Here is a 17,133-nt window from a genome sequence, read left to right on the forward strand (position 1 = left end):
CTCAGAGGCATCCCTCTTGAGTACTTTATACCGAGGTGCACTCCCCAAGATCAGAAACCAACTCGATACAGCTTCAAATGGGAATTTTCTTGGAAAAGCGATCACTGCGGCAATGGAACTAGTTGAGAACCTAGCCATGTCCAACGACACGTATGGAGAGGACTTTGATAGAGCAAACCGTACAGAGGGATCTAGTGATGAACAGCACATGAAAAAGGATATAAGAGAGCTTCAGAGTAAGCTTGACAAGGTTTTGATGGCGACTCAAAAGCCAATACCCTTTGTAGGCGAGTTTGATGAGCAAGGGCCAAGTTTTGACAATGTTAATGAAGATGGTCTAACACAAGAGGAGCTGAATTACATAGGAAATCAGCAGAGGTATCAGCGGTTTAACAACTACAACAGTAACCCAAACCTCTCATACAGAAGCCCGAATGTAGCTAACCCTCAAGACCAAGTGTACCCTGCTCAACAACAACAACAAAGCTATGCTCAAAAGGCTCCTTTTCAGAATACCTTCCAGCCCAAGCAACAGTTCAGTGGGCAACAGCACGGCTACACTCAGCAGAATCAAGCAGCTCAGAGTAACAACTTCAACAACCAACCGCAGCAACACAAGTTTCCACCAGGGTTCCATCCGCAGCCGATGGGTAATCAACAACAGATTCAGAGAACGGGTCAGAATCAAATGGGGAACGACGTCTGTGGGATACTACAGCAACTGTTACAGGGCCAGCAAAGGGTTGAAAGCCAGCACGGGACAATGCAGCAAGATATCAGAGAGCTTAAGCAGAATCAAGCTTCTACATCATCAAGAGGCCCGGCTTTACCAGGTAAACCGGAGCCGAACCCTAAAGAGTATGTGAACGCCATCACATTGAGGAGTGGTAAGGAATTACAAACTCCAACGCCTAAGACAAAGCTCATTGAGGCCAATGAGCAATTAGAGGGGGAGGCAGCCTCAGACGATGCGTGTAAAGAAGCGGTCTTAGAGAAGGAACCGATCAAGGACAAAGGAAAAGAGGTGGAAAAGACAACCGAGCTTGAAAAGCCCTATGTTCCACCACCACCTTATCAACCCAAGATACCGTTCCCAGGGCGCTTCAAAAAGAAAATCCTAGACAAGGCCAAGGCGGTCTTTGAGAAACACTTGGAGAACACGCAACTCACCTTACCCATTATAGATGCTTTCTTAGCTATACTTTAGCTTGGGAAGTTTCTAAAGGACGCGATCCTCAACAAGACAAAGGAGCTCCAGGGTATGGTGATACTGAGCCATGAGTGCAGTGCCATAATACAAAGAAGATCTATACCAAGGAAGCTATCCGATCCGGGCAGCTTCACTTTGTCGTGTGCTTTAGGTCACCTGAAGTTCTCAAACTGTTTATGTGACCTTGGAGCTTCTGTGAGCTTAATACCTTACACGGTGGCCAAGATAGATGTGAGAGGAGGAATGACTGAACTACACATCGGTTCCGAGACTATGAAGTTCAACGTGAAGGAAATGATGAAGAAACCGACCATTGGAGGTCAGGTTTTCTATGTGGAGGTAATGGAGGAGCTGGCTGATGAGCTCCTTGAAGAGTTGAATGCAGAGGATCCGTTAAAAGTGGTCTTAACGCGGGAACAAAGCGAGCACGGGTACTTGAACTAGGAAAGCGAGGTCTACAAGCGTCTTTTGGACCAACCGAGGGAACTTGGAGCTGAGGCAAGGTTTTTGGAGCTCCACACGAGCAGCCTCGACATTCTAGAAAGCGAGGAGTCAAAGGGAAAAGAAGAGACACCTCGGGATATCATGGCCGTGACGACTCATACCGAGGCCAATGGTAAACCGCGCGAGAATGAAGCAAAGGCCGAGGAAGCTGTTCCGGGCCAATGCAGCTTTGATGCCGATTGGAATGAGGCAGACGCACCCCCTGTTGAGCTCAAGCCTCTACCAACAGGGCTCAGGTATGCATTCTTAGGTCTAAACTCTACTTTTCCTGTGATCATAAACGATAACTTGCTTGAGCATGAGGAACGTGCATTACTTAGTGAAATAAGGAAATTCAGGAGAGCCATAGGGTATTCCTTGGCTGGCATTAGAGGAATCTCTCCTGATATATGCACCCACAGGATCCACCTAGAGGACCAAGCCATGTCCTCTATTGAGCACCAACGTCGACTTAACCCGAACCTCAAAGAGGTGGTTAAGAAGGAGATACTAAAGCTCCTTGAGGCAGGGATAATATATCCAATCTCTGACTCTCGGTGGGTATCTCCTGTACACGTTGTGCCCAAGAAAGGTGGGATCACGGTGGTGAAAAACGATAAGGATGAACTCATAGCCCAAAGAACTATAACCGGCCATCGCATGTGCATTGACTATAGGAAATTGAATTCTGCATCAAGAAAAGATCATTTTCCTTTACCATTCATTGATCAAATGCTTGAACGGTTAGCTAATCATCCTTATTTTTGTTTTCTCGATGGATACTCGGGGTTCTTTCAAATACCTATAGACCCCCGAGATCAAGAGAAAACGACATTCACCTGCCCTTATGGCACTTATGCTTATAGAAGAATGCCATTCGGTTTGTGTAATGCACCGGCCACTTTTCAAAGATGTATGATACACATTTTCTCTGATCTAATTGAAGAGAAAGTTGAGGTGTTTATGGATGACTTCTCCGTATACGGCTCCTCTTTCTCCGAATGTCTTGCTAATCTTTCTCAGGTTCTCAAGCGGTGTGAGGAGCATAGGCTTGTCTTAAACTGGGAAAAGTGTCATTTCATGGTCCAAGAAGGCATTTTCTTGGGACACAAGGTATCAGAGAAAGGCATCGAGGTGGATAAGGCCAAGATCGAGGTGATGGTGAACTTACAAGCCCTGAATTCTGTGAAAGGAATAAGAAGCTTCCTTGGCCACGCTGGGTTCTATAGACGGTTCATCAAGGATTTCTCCAAGATAGCCAGGCCTTTGACCAGGTTATTGTGCAAAGAAGTGGATTTCAACTTTGATGAAGAATGTGAGGAAGCGTTCAAGAGAATCAAGGAGGCTTTGATCAGTGCACCGATTGTACAAGCCCCTGATTGGTCTTTACCATTTGAAGTGATGACCGATGCATCTGATTATGCTGTAGGAGCTGTCTAGGGACAGAAGAAAGATAAGAAGCTCCATGTGATCTACTATGCCAGCCGCACTTTGGACTCGGCTCAAGAAAAGTATGCCACCACCGAGAAGGAAATGCTTGCCATTGTGTTTGCATTTGACAAATTCAGGAGTTATCTAGTGGGATCAAAGGTCACGGTTTACACAGATCACGCGGCCTTGAGGTACCTGATGTCTAAGAAGGACTTTAAGCCGAGGCTTTTGAGATGGGTCCTATTGCTCCAAGAATTTGACATGGGGATACTTGATAAGAAGGGCATTGAAAACGGAGCCGCAGATCACCTCTCAAGGCTGAGGATTGAAGAACAGGTCCCTATTGATGATGCTTTACCCGAGGAACATCTCATGTTAGTCCGGTCTTACTTAGAGGTGGAGGAAGCCAATACGATCAAGGAAAGAAGCCTTCCATGGTTCGCGGATCTTGTGAACTACTTGTCTTGCGAATTAGAGCCACCAGATCTTGATACTTATCAGAGGAAGAAGTTCTTTAGAGATGTGATGAGGTATCATTGGGATGATCCGTATCTTTACGTGCTTAACAAGGACCATCTCTATAGGCGATGCTTGGCCGAAGAAGATATCCATCCAGTGCTACAAGAATGCCACGGCTCATCGTATGGTGGTCATTTAGGTGCGTTCAAGACAGTTGCCAAGGTTCTACAGAGCGGTTTCTGGTGTCCGACCATGTTCAAAGACGCCCAAGAAGTAGTCTCGAGGTGTGAAGCTTGTCAAAGGCACGGAAACATATCCAAAAGGAATGAAATGCCCCAAAACCCAATCTTTGAGGTAGAAGTCTTCGACTGTTGGGGCATTGACTTCATGGGTCCCTTTGTAAGCTCATATGGGAATCAATATATCCTTGTAGCAGTGGATTATGTGAGTAAATGGGTTGAAGCGGTTGCATCTCCGACCAACGATTCAAAAGTGGTGGTAAAACTCTTCAAGAGTATCATCTTCCCACGGTTTGGAGTACCAAGAGTAGTCATCAGTGATGGGGGAAGCCATTTCATCAACAAGACTCTTGAGAGTCTTTTGAAGAAGCACGGAGTAAAGCACAAGGTGGCCACCCCTTATCATCCGCAAACCAGCGGCCAAGTGGAGGTTTCCAACCGTCAGATAAAGGCCATTTTGGAAAGGACCGTGAACTCATCCAGGAAGGATTGGAGCAAGAAACTTGACGATGCTCTGTGGGCTTACAGAACCGCCTACAAAACCCCCATTGGAACCTCACCGTTTAACTTGCTCTATGGGAAGAGCTGTCATCTACCGGTTGAGTTGGAATACAAAGCCTTGTGGGCAGTGAAACTTCTGAACTTTGACATCAAGACCGCACAAGAGAAGAGGGTTTTACAGCTTCATGAGCTTGAGGATATCCGGTTAGATGCTTTCGAGAGCTCTAAGATCTACAAAGAAAGAACCAAGGCGCTCCATGACAAGAAGATACACAAGAGAGAGTTCAAAGAAGGGGACCAAGTTCTGTTGTTTAACTCAAGACTCAAGCTGTTCCCTGGGAAGCTGAGGTCTAGGTGGTCCGGTCCGTTCACGATTCTTGAAGTAAGACCCTATGGAGCCGTAGTTTTGAAAGGAAAAGATGGACAAGGCTTTGTGGTAAACTGCCAGAGGGTAAAACATTACTTGGCATCAGAAACAAGGGAGGGAGCTACCTCAGTTCCTCTACTTGAACCGGAATCAGCCTGAAAAGGTATGAAAAGTCAAACTTAGCGACGTTAAACAAAGTGCTCTTAGGAGACACCCCAAGCTTATCCATGTACATATTTCGTTTTTCATCTTCTTTTTCTTTTTATTTGAAGCTTTTTGAAGGGTTTGTTAAGTGTTTCAGGAGTTAGACAGTGAACCTTGAGGGTGAAAGTGAGAGAAAGCCTGAAAAAGACACGGCCTGATGAATTAAGTCAAAGAAAATACATAGCCTCGGTATCGACCCTCGGTATATTCATACCATGGTCATCTTTTACCGAGTGAAAGCTTGAGAACCTCAGCTAGATTCCTCGACTTAATTTCATCATGGTCGTGTCTGAGAAGTGCTTTGGTAAAATAACTAAGTGTGGGGGAGGCTCACGGTGTAAACACCTCAGTATACCGAGGGGTGATGTTCACTTAAAACGGTCAAAAACCGTGATCCGAGGCCGCGACCAGTTTACACCAAGGCCAGCCTGTTTAAACCCCCAAGCCTCACGTGTTCTTTGCTAAAAACAAGTGACCTCGGCATGATGCCCTCGTGGTGGAGCGTGCCGAGGCACTCGGTTTCAAGAAATGATCAAAAGCAAGAACACATGAAACACTTAGAACGAAGAAGAGGCTTTGCGAGGTCCAAAGAAAAGACGTGAAAGCTATGGGGATTTACTCGTTGGCATGGGCTCAGACAACTCGGCTTGGTACCCTCGGGGTGGAACAAGTCGAGGCAGCTCAGAGTAACACGAGAAAATTTGGCTTGGTCCGTACAGCCCACGTCATCCCCATACCGCGTCCATTTGAAGGGTTGCGCGACATTTTGAATTTGAACACTCGGTCAAAGTAGTTTTTGGCGCGGTCAACGGCTGGAGCTGGAGCAGAAGGGGGGACCAGTCCCACAACAGTCCAAATGCCAGCTGGAAAGCGCGCTCCAGCCCATACCAACCTCCATACTTGGCCAAAACGCAGAGTTTGCCCTCTTGACTCTTTTCTCTGCATTTCACAAACACAACTCACTCATCTCTCGTTCATTTTGCGTGATTCCAAGCGTTCTAGACTTGTTAGGGTGTTGTCTACTCTGCATAAGCATCTCATTCAGCTTACATCTTGCATTCCCAAAGGTATTTGCATCTTAAAGGACTCATATTTTTCCTCCATTCCTTGCGAGCTTAAATGTTTGTAAAATGTGGAATCGATTCTTTTAGAGTATATCGGCCTTTGGGAACAATTTTGTAAATTCCACCAAGGTAGACAACAAACGAAAAACCGGTCTTTGCATTTAAAATCACTTATTCTTGAGTTTTTAAAATTCTTGAGAAAATGCGCTTGGAATCGGTCTTAATGATGATTTGTGTGTTTGAGCTGAAATGTCTAGATAACTTGTCTCTAATAGGTTGTTCTGGCTTGTTCTTACTTTCCTTGATGTTTGAAAAAGCTATGAATATCAGTTCTGCTAGAGAAAAAGTTTTGTACTTGCCAATCTTGAGATACATGTGCTTAACAATATACTTGGCTCTGACGGTTTCTTTGAGAATCTCCCTTGCAGATGACCGGAGACCGAACCGTTCCTACCCACGAGACAAACAGAAGTGCGGGCCAGAAGAGAGTTTTGAAGGGTAAAGCCGTTGCCGTGCCACGTAGTGGAGAGACCAGCAAGAAACCCTCGATGCGACCCGATGACGAGCCAACCCCCAAACGAGCAAAAAATACTGAGCTCACTCTGGCACCAGCTCTCGAGTCAAAGAGGAACGGGAAGAAGGCAGCTGTGGGATCTGATGACGACGAGTCCGGAGCCTTAGTCCCTTATGTGGATAACGATGACAAAAAGTCCAAGAAAGAACCAAAGGCCGAGCCCGAGGATGAGCACTTCCCAACCACTGAGGAATACTTGGACCACTTTAACTCAATCAGAGTGGCTCAAGGTCGATTCCCTGACTTGGAGTTGCTGAAGAAACTCGAGATACTGATGACGTGACCCTCATTTTTGAGAATATGGGCTTGGCAAAGTTCTTTGAGATAAGCGATGTTGCCTATGAAGGGATTACACAGCAGTTTCTTGCAACCCTGGAGGTCATCATCTACCCCAAGAGAGATCCAAAGCGTTTACATGGCAAAGGATTCGGCCACATTGAGTTTGAAATGGATAGCGTGCACTACAAGGTCAGTTTCAAGGAGCTTGATGAAATCTTTGGGTTTGAAAGGAATGGAAGCTCGCTTGACAAGTTTGTGTACCCTCGTGATGAGTTGGCCGCCTTGTGGGAAACAATATCTTTTGGACCCTACCTCGGAGGCAAGAGCAAGACAAGCTGCATAAGGAACCCTGTGATCAGATACACAAACCGCGTCCTAGCATCAACATTCTTCTCGACCTTTAACCCTGGTGTTATTCACACGGCCGAGCTTGAACTATTGGGACTCAGACTGAAGCCGTTCATCACTCAAATGAAGAACAAGAAAGAGTTCCAAGGGCTGCTTCATGTACCATCATTGGGTGCATTCTTTGCCATTCAAATGCTCACTTATCGGCACAATGTATGGTGCGACCGCAAGAAGCGAGGAGCAAGAAGACTTCAGAACGGTTGGATAGTCACCAAGATCCTGAGGGCTCAAGGGTTTATATTCCCTGATTCATCAAAGAAGCCGAATCTCATTGATGAGTTATACCTAAGCAAAAGTGGTTTCTTCGGAGGCAAGTCAGGGGACAAATGGGTTTACAACTTCGCCCTACTGCATAGAGACGGCACGCAGGTTCTACTGCCTAACCGAAGCCTCACCATGCTCGACAAGCAGTGTAACGTCTCATTCTACGTTCTCAAAGACCAGTTGTATAACCCAGCTTTCGACCCACCAACACGCAAATGCACCAAGGCAGCACCTAGCAAACCCGAGAACACTAATGGCCTGGAAGATTGTGATAACGAAGAGCAGAGACAATATGAGAGAAGGATCGGAGCAGGCCGCTATCACTTTGATCCGCAAGTGCGGGGTGAGCCTGAATACCACACCAAGAAGCTGTATTCGCGAGTGAACACCCTCCAAAAGTGGTGTAAGTGGCAAGACAAAACCATCCACGCATTGGTGGATTGTGTGAGGCATTTGAAGAAGAAGGTAAAGCAGCTCACGAGGCCATCCTCACCGGATAAGAACTCAGCGACCTCAACCGCACCGATTACAGAAGAAGGAGTTGGAGAAAGCTCAAACGCGAGGAACCCGGAGTTTCCACCAGGCAAAGAAGACTGGATCGATCCAGCCACGGCTTTCCTGCCTGAACCCTCAGAAAGCAGCCCACCACGTCAGCCCACTCCATGCTGCTCAACATCGAATCCCTCGCACTACTTGGGATCCGACCTCTCCGACTAAGGTATCGACTTCAAACCTTGTACATATGCATCTTGTATATATCATCTTGCATTCGTTCAGTTTGTCTTTTCACTTCTCTCACACGCTTTTATAACACAAGGGACTGTGTTATCTAAGTGTGGGGGAGGAGCTTTGTGTTTTATGATCTTGTTTTCTTTGTTCTTATTTGACTTTTGCATTCTTGAGTCTCATTTAGCTTAATACATGTGATAAATTACATCATTCTAGTTGCATCATGTAGGATTGCATCAGTGCAAGGAGCAATGATGCATTTTTTCCCTAGAGAGTAAATCACTTGAGAACTTGAACTAAATATGCTTGTGAAACTCATTCTGTGCTTGTAAAGCTTGAAATGATTTGAATCTGAGAAGCAAGTCTGAATTACACTCAACTCTAGCTAAGTGATAACCCAGAACTTGAAATGAAAATATCCTTTGATGCATTGCTTAAATAAGCTTGTGGATACCGATATACATACTTGAGCTAGAATCGTTGTTTTTACCACCCTCCTTCATTAGCTCAAGTAGCTGAATCCGCATCATGGATCAGTTCCCTCACCTTGAACCCATCTTTCTTTCGAGCCAATGTTTGTGTGAGAATTGTAAGGCCACCTTGGACTGAACTTAGCAGAAAGTGTTAGGTTTAGAGCGACAAGGGTTTGGCTCATTGAGTTGTATGTTCCAACATCAAGGAACCAAGAGTATTGGTGAGAAATAAGTGTGGGGGAAAAGACTTGTTAGTGAGTGGAAAAAGGTGAGATGAGTGGAAAAGTGAGAGTGGAAATAGCTAGGGGAATGAATGAAAATGAATTAAGTCTTGGATGTGAAAAGATAAGCTCTGAAATGAAAAGAAGCCAAAGGTTCAAGTGTTCTGAAATGAAAATGAAAGAGGCTATACGTTATGAAAGAAAAGAGCTGTGTGAATAAGTGAAAAGCAAGGCTTGAAAATAAAAGAAAAAGGCGAGTCCCCTAGTGAAAAGAAAACGATTGTGAAGAGTGAGGATTCTGAGAGGGTGAGCAATTGAGAAACGCTTTGAGTGGAGTGTGGGGTGTGATGAGTCTTGCCCTTGTATGCATCGGTTGCTTTTTACCTTTAGCATTCTGCCAAAGTTCGGTCGTTCATAGAGAGATCCTTGTTGCATCGCACCCGCTTGAATAGTGATGAGATCATTTTTATCTCATGACCTTACCCTAGCCAAGCCAGCCTATTTGAACATTGCATCATTTGATTCACCGGTTACGAACTTAATGAATGTGAAAGAGTTGAATGTGATAATGACTTGTGGAGATTCCATGTTTTAGTTGGAAAATATCCGAATATAGCTTTGCATTGCATATTTGAGCATGAATCCGAGTTCTCTTGTGGTCACTTCTCTCTAAAAAGGAAATATGAGCTCCATCTGCATTACAACCTCTCTCTCTCATTTGTTCTTTTTGCTTGAGGACAAGCAAAGGACAAGTGTGGGGGAGTTGATATGTCTATATTTTACATCATTTAGATTGCATTATAGAGTCCTCATCATGTGTTTTCTCATGTAAATTGATTCTTTAGGCGTTAAAATAGGACTTAGGGCTTGCATTAGGTCCAAAAGAGTTTTGCATGTTTTGAAGTCTTTATCAGGAGCTTTGGAGACCAATTGGAGCCTAAGAAGAGGAACAGAAAAGAAAACGGTGAAGAAAAGGGTCAAAAATGGTGAAAACCGCTTGGAGGAATTTCTCGGCCAAATCTCGTACCGGCTGGTCGGAAACCTCGACCAAAATGTTTACCGGACGCTCATTACCGGCCAAAAACCTTACCGATCGGCCAGAATCGAGTATCGAGTGCAAAAATACCACGGGACAAGTTTTTGACCGAGGCAAGAATTTTTACGACCAAAAAGCTTACCGCGGTACACAGCCCTCGGCCATTTTTCTTACCGCGGGAAGGTTTTTACGACCAAAAGTTGTCCTTGCCCGCGCAATTCAGAGATCAGCAATCCGGGGAACCTTCCGGTCCGAATCAGTTGGCGGGGTCTTCACCAAAGTTGGAGATAATCAAGCAAAGATTCCAGAACAGTTGGAATCATCCAATTCGGACCAGTGGAGAGAAAGATATGGCTTCCGGAGCATTCACCAGCATTGCGCGTACCCGAGAACTGAACGGCGAACTTCAAAGATCATGGCGGACGGAGCCCCTCCAGACCGAACCAGCTTACCCGGTCTTCACCAAAGTTCGAGATCCATGGAAGATCTTCTCAGAGCATTTGGAATCGCTCAATTCGGAGCAAAGGTTTGGAAGATAGGGTCTCCGGAGTTCACATCGATCTAAAAGTCTATTTTCCGGTGATTTCAATGCGGCGCAAAGATGTTAAATCCAGGAAGCCTTCCACTCCCAAGCTCCGATGGTTTCTTCACAAAAGTTCGAGCTTGTTGAGTCATCTTGACTGTGGAACTGGTCCCAGAGCAATTGGAGTCGTGTGCTGAAAGTTACTGCTTCCGGAAGGTGACATGGTCGATACAAGCCTAAAAGAGTTGCGATACGCGCTAAGTATTTTCACAAGCCTCGGTATCTTTACCTTGGCGTCACTCAAGTCGAGGCTCATATCTTGGAAGTATTCTAGACTAGACCTCGTGCCAAGGCCTTGGCATGGTTAGATCGAGGCATGCATACGTAAGAACTGAAGCTGGAAACGACTAAGTGTTGAAAGTACACCTCGGTGTAATGACCTCGGCGTGCATGCCGGACTGTGTTCTCCCAAGCACCTCGACATCATGACCCCTCGAAATTTTATCCCGAGGTCCCTTGTCACGAACCCAGAATCAAGAACAGAATGGCTCAAGAACATACACGTGAGGATAGATCAAAGACTAGGGTTCATGCATGTTCTTGACGTGTTCTTCACGAGATCTTCATCTGGATCCTGACTCACGTGCACGCCTCGTCATGAAGACCTCGGCTTCACTTTCCGACAAACCGTAGCACTCACCCATCAACCCAAGAAGGCGGTTCAGTACCCGGTTTGTTCCGGGCTGACCCGCGACACTTTCCCTTTGCTATAAATACATTTTGAGACTAAAAACCTAGTTATCTTATCTCTTATCTGTTTTTAGCTCTAAGAACTTGCCTCTTTTGTGAAACTTGATTAATCTAATCCGATATCTCGTTTTTGCATCAGAATCTTGTTCTTTCTTTATTTCATTTATCATCCAACATCAAACTCCTTACCATGACTAGCTACACGTCTTGCAAAGGACTTAGTGAGCTCGTTATGATCAGTGAGTAGTCGTTTAAGCGGCTTTAGATAGGTAGATTAGGGTGCTTTCAAGGTGGATTAATGGGTTTAGGTATCTAGTCTTGCATGTTTCATTCCTTAACCGACGAGATCTCTAAGCTGGATCCAAGCACATCACTTGAGGTTCAGATCTGAGACATATCTCGCATCAGAAGTGTTTGTAGAAATGTCTGAACCACTCGGTTAAGGGTTTAAGAGTCTTTCATCGCGAGAGTGATAGTTTGTTCTCTTAAATGACGTTTTTGAACCGATTCTTATTGCTGACTGATTCGTGCTTCTCAAAAGGGATTTTGGTATGAAAGAGGATCAGTTTAGACGTTTAATACTTTCATGAGAAGATTAACGTGCCTTGAGTTCAAAGTCAAATGAAATCGCTTGATAAAATGATTCATTAGCCCCTTAGTCTAACTTCGAAGCACCCGAGTCAAATATCCTGTCTAAAGCTTCTGCCTTTATCATTCATTACCATCATCTGAATCACCTGTTTGTTATTTGCATCTTGATTAGTTTAAATCTCTGCTTTTATTTAACTTTATTGCTCATTTGCCTGTTAATCATCGTCACCAAACTTTTAGCATCTTGTCTTGACTTAAGTGAACAAATGACATAGGCTAGTGTCTCGTTTACAAGCTTGGTTTGACACCCCTTATACTACTTTGACAAGGGGATTGATAACACTTCTAAGAGCCTGAAAACTCTTAGTTATCAGTTAGGAATTGCATTAGGTCGTAGAGAGTTTTGCACTTTTGGAGTGTTTACAGGTCATTTGGAGCTAATTGGGAGCAATTGGGACAAAAGCCATGGAGAGACCATCACCTTATGTGCATCAGACTCGGACAAGTGTTACGGAGCCGACGATCCCTCAACTTGATCACCTGAGAAGGAGAACTTTCACCAGGATTCAGCCTCCCGAGTCTTCATAAAGAATCCAGAGTGTCGAGTCTAGTTTCCATAACACTTTAGATCGTCCTATTTGCAGTTTTGAGCTGAATGTTACGACGATAAGAAGCAGTACATGTCTCGGAGCGGATAAAGGACCAAAGCAACGCGCATCAAAGAACCGGTGGAACGGAGCCCTTGCCGACGTCACCTGAACCCTAACCCTTCACCAAAGTTGGAGATGCTCGAGTCACGGTCTCAGAATAGGTCGAATCATTGGATTTGGAGTCGTGAGATGAGAGTTAAGCTCACCGGAAGATACACCTGTCTCGCGACAGTTTCAGGACCGAACCGATGAGCTCCGAATATTGCGAAGGACGATGCGCTTCCAGACCGATTCAGTCTACAGGTCCGTCATGAAGATTTGATATATTTGAGTCCTTTTTCCTGAACTTTTGAGATCATTCAATTTGGAGCCGTGATCAAGAAGATAAGGTTTCCGGAATGGACACATGTCTAGAAGCCTCTTTCTGACCGTGTCAATGTACTACAAAGATGAGCCCTCCGGGGAACCTTCTACTTCCCAAGTGATCTGTTCAAAGTTTAATCCCTAATCTACTCTGCAAGAGCACAGACGTACAGTTGTAGTATGTAGGGGTCGAACCACAGAGACAAGAAGTCACTCAATAAACGTATTAGAATTCGAATTACGCTAAGCTAAACAATGAGAAATAAAAACAGCAATGCAGAGAAAATAAATAAGCAATAGAAAAAGGATGTAAGTTTGATTGGAGAAAGATTAGGTCTAGGACGTTTTTTTCAGGAAATCAATGAATGCAGATCAACTTGACTAATCAGAGTTCAGGTTTAAGCACGGTTCTTGAACTCGAAACACAAAATCATAACTAACCAACTTCCGTTGTGAAAATTATCTAAGTTAAAATCCTAGAATTCCAAATTCCTTTGTAAATCCTACAGATTTAAACCAGCTTTAATGCACAAGTTCGATATGTTCACAAAGCATCTAAACCAAATTCTTTTGCGAATAGCTACTTTGCTCACCCTAGGTTCTTTCCAGTTATTCAATTACACTTCCGTGTCAATTAAGCAACCTAAGATCTAAGTTCTAGGTGATCAGTCCAGAATTAGCTTTAAGAACAACCTATGGTGAAGAACTAACAGATATGAACCCTAACTAGCAAGTTAATCAAACATTCAAAGAAAACCCTAGTTAAACCCTAAACCTAACAGGTGATCTACTCAGACATGATTATGGGAACAACAAACACGATGAATAAAAAGCTATAGATTAAATCGAAATAGATAAAGGGGTTCGAAATCTTCTCTCTAAACGGAGAAAGTTCAGACTTGTCTCCCCTAGCTCTCAAAATCGCCCAAAGCAAAAACTCAGAGTATCTCTCTCTTAAAAATCTAAGGTATTCATAAAAAGGGAATAAAAATCCTATATATATCTCTAAAACACGTTCTGGGCCTTCTTAGAATTATTTGGGAACTTCTGGGCCCAACTCCTTCTTCAAACAGGAAACAAAATCGTCTTTTCCTTATTTCTTTGACAAGTGTCGAGCTCACTCTCCATGGTGTCGAGCGACACTAAAGCACAAAATCCATCCTTGACGAATTTGATCCTGATTAAGCTCCAAACTGCTCCAAAATCTCTAGTTAAGCTCCAAACGTACCTAAAACCTGTAAAGACTCCAAAAGACTCAAAAAACACTATAAAGACTCTATAAATAAGACCTATACCATGGTTTAAAACCATAAAAACCATGATATATCACCTCCCCCAGACTTATCATTCTCTGGGTCTCACTGATGATTCAGATGCTAAGAACCTTCTAGATTCTTTCCCGTACTATACTAAAAAAATCAGCCATACACACTTTGGTACTTTTCTCTCCCCCAGACTTATTCTTTTCGCACACTCATCATCTTTTTCTTTTCTCTTTTTTTATGGCATTTACTCGATAAGGGTAAAGCTGCGAGTACTGATGGTGTTTGCCATCGAGTCCCCGAGTTGTCCCCTTACCTTGTGTCAAAGGTTTTCAGCGAATAGTGGGGTCATAGGAAACTTTCCTACCCCTCACTTCCTTCCTTTGTGTGATCATTCCAATTTAGAAGTGAAATAATGGGATCCTTGGAAATTTTCCTAGCCCTTCACTCCTAAGCGAAAATCATCTCAATCTTTTTGCCTTTTTCTGTCTTTCTTCATTTTTTTTCTTTAAGCTCGTCACAGGGAGAGAAGCACCAACATTAGATTTCACACAGGCTTTCATTTGTCAAGTATGAACGAGGAATCAAGCTCTATGAACATCAGTCACATCAATAAGGTAAAAGAAAGAGTTCAGAAATTAGCTCAGGTTAGTGGATTCTGTTGGAAACATGGACACCTCTAGTCAACTGGTCAGCCTTTGGATTTTTCATTAGTCGGATCTAGACTGAATCTGCAGCAGTGGTCACTTAGATGAAAGGTTAGCACAATAATTCCAGGAAAAGCATCATAATCTCCAACAAGTTTTGACTCACAAACTTTTTTGACACAACTGACTCTTAAGAAAAACAAACACAATGTCAGCGACTACCTCCCCCAGACTTGACCAACACTGTCCCTAGTGTTATCGAATCCGAAGTTGGCGAAACAAAAGAAAAGAAACAGAGAAACACAGGAAAAACGGAGAACTTACCTGGCTGCAATGATGGTGTCACGCGACACTTATGATGGTGTCGTGCGACACTTGTTCTCTTCGTACCAAATTGCAGCAGACCAATCCGAATTTCTGTTTTGACTCCGGTTTCCTGATTTCCTAATTTTTTTTTTTTCACAGAAGCAAGTGACAGGCGACACCGAAGGTGGTGTCGCTCGACACCAGCCTCTGTTTCACCTAAGACACAAAAAAGAAAAACAAAAATCAACTGAAACAAAAAGACTTATGTACAGACTTACCAGTGGATTGCCTTCCACCAAGCGCTTGTTTAAAGTCATTAGCTTGACTTGATGGTGATTCAGGCAGGAGGTGCACCATCCAGAGGAACGATGTGTCCATCTGGAATCTCAGCTTTGGCCCAGTAGTATTTCATCCTTTGTCCATTCACTGTGAACTCCCTGCTGCCGTCTGGTGTGAGGAGGACGATGGCACCATAGGGTAGAACTTCCTTGACTATGAAAGGACCTGACCAACGAGAACACAGTTTACCAGGAAACAATTGCAACCGAGAGTTATACAGGAGTACCTGGTCATTTGGTTCAAATTGCCTGGAGAGTATTTTCGAGTCGTGATACGCCATGGTCCTCTCCTTGTACAGCTTCGAATTCTCGTAGGCATGGTGCCTGATCTCGTCCAACTCATTTAGCTGTATCAGTCTCCTCTCTGCAGCAGACTTGATGTCGAAGTTCATCATCTTAATCGCCCAAGCTGCCTTGTGTTTGATCTCCACTGGAAGGTGACAGGACTTTCCATAGAGCAGGTGGAAAGGCGTGGTGCCTATAGGTGTTTTGAACGCTGTCCTGTACGTCCAGAGTGCATCGTCCAACTTCGCAGCCCAGTCCTTCCAAGTTTTACCCACTGTCTTCTCCAAGATCTCCTTGATCTGAAGATTCGAGACTTCGACCTGTCCACTCGTCTGAGGGTGATAAGGAGTTGCAACTCGATGATGAACTCCATGCTTTCTTAGGAGTTTTTCGAAAACCTTGTTAATAAAGTGAGAACTACCATCACTTATAACAAATAGAGGCACTCCAAATCGAAGGAAGATGATGGTCTTGAACATCTTAAGAACCACTGAAGAATCGTTGGTGGGGCTGGCAATGGCTTCGACCCACTTAGAAACATAATCAACAGCAACCAGGATGTACTTATTTCCATAAGAAGAGGGAAAAGGACCCATGAAATCGATACCCCAGCAATCAAATACTTCAACCTCAAGGATGAAATTCTGTGGCATCTCATGTCGCTTGCTAATCTTCCCTCTCTCTGACAAGCATCACACTGCGAGATAAAGGGCTGCGCGTCGCGAAACATTGTAGGCCACCAAAAGCCTGCTTGACGAACCTTAGACACTGTTTTGAAGGTCGCAAAGTGTCCAGCATATTCAGATCCATGACAATGAAACAGCACCTCTGGAACTTCTGACTCTGCAATTCATCTTCTGTAAATCCCATCAGAACAATGCTTGTACAGATATGGCTCGTCCCAGTGATATCTCCTCAGCTCTCTCAGGAACTTCTTCTTCGCGTACCCCTTACAGTTCTCAGGCTCAGCCTCTGCAGCGAGATAATTGGCAATATCAGCATACCAAGGACGTTGGGTGGCAGATACAACAGCTGAACTGATCTCAGCAAGTCTGCTTCGAATTTGAGAAGTCTCTGTGTTCTGCTGCGCAAGGTGTCGCGTGACACTAGTGGTGGTGTCGCTCGACACTAACGTTTCTCCAATTCGAAAAGCCTGTAATTCTTCGTCAAATCTGCTCTGGAACCCAGTTTCCACATAGTATACATTCTTTGCTGGCAGAAAATCATCTATGGGTACGTCCTCTTCAACCCTGATGCGTGAGAGATGGTCTGGAACATCATTCTCAACACCCTTCTTGTCTCTGACCTCAATATCGAACTCCTGAAGAAGTAAAACCCATCGCAGTAACCTTGGCTTTGCATCCTTCTTCTGCATCAAGTATTTGAGTGCAGAATGATCTGTGTGCAGAATAACCTTCGATTCCACAGGGTAGGGTCGAAATTTCTCAAAAGCAAAGACCACAGCCAACAACTCCT

General features: G+C 44.3%; 1 protein-coding gene across 1 annotated transcript; it reads right to left on the bottom strand.

The window, feature by feature from the left end:
• Positions 1–15,371: 15,371 nt before the first annotated feature.
• On the bottom strand, positions 15,372–16,310 carry LOC112083485 (uncharacterized protein K02A2.6-like). Its single transcript, XM_024151514.1, has one exon. The coding sequence runs from the start codon at positions 16,308–16,310 to the stop codon at positions 15,372–15,374; it is 939 nt and encodes a 312-aa protein (XP_024007282.1).
• Positions 16,311–17,133: the final 823 nt, after the last annotated feature.

Source organism: Eutrema salsugineum, unplaced genomic scaffold, assembly GCF_000478725.1.
Source record: "Eutrema salsugineum unplaced genomic scaffold, Eutsalg1_0 scaffold_6, whole genome shotgun sequence".
In the NCBI taxonomy this organism is placed as follows: domain Eukaryota; kingdom Viridiplantae; phylum Streptophyta; class Magnoliopsida; order Brassicales; family Brassicaceae; genus Eutrema; species Eutrema salsugineum.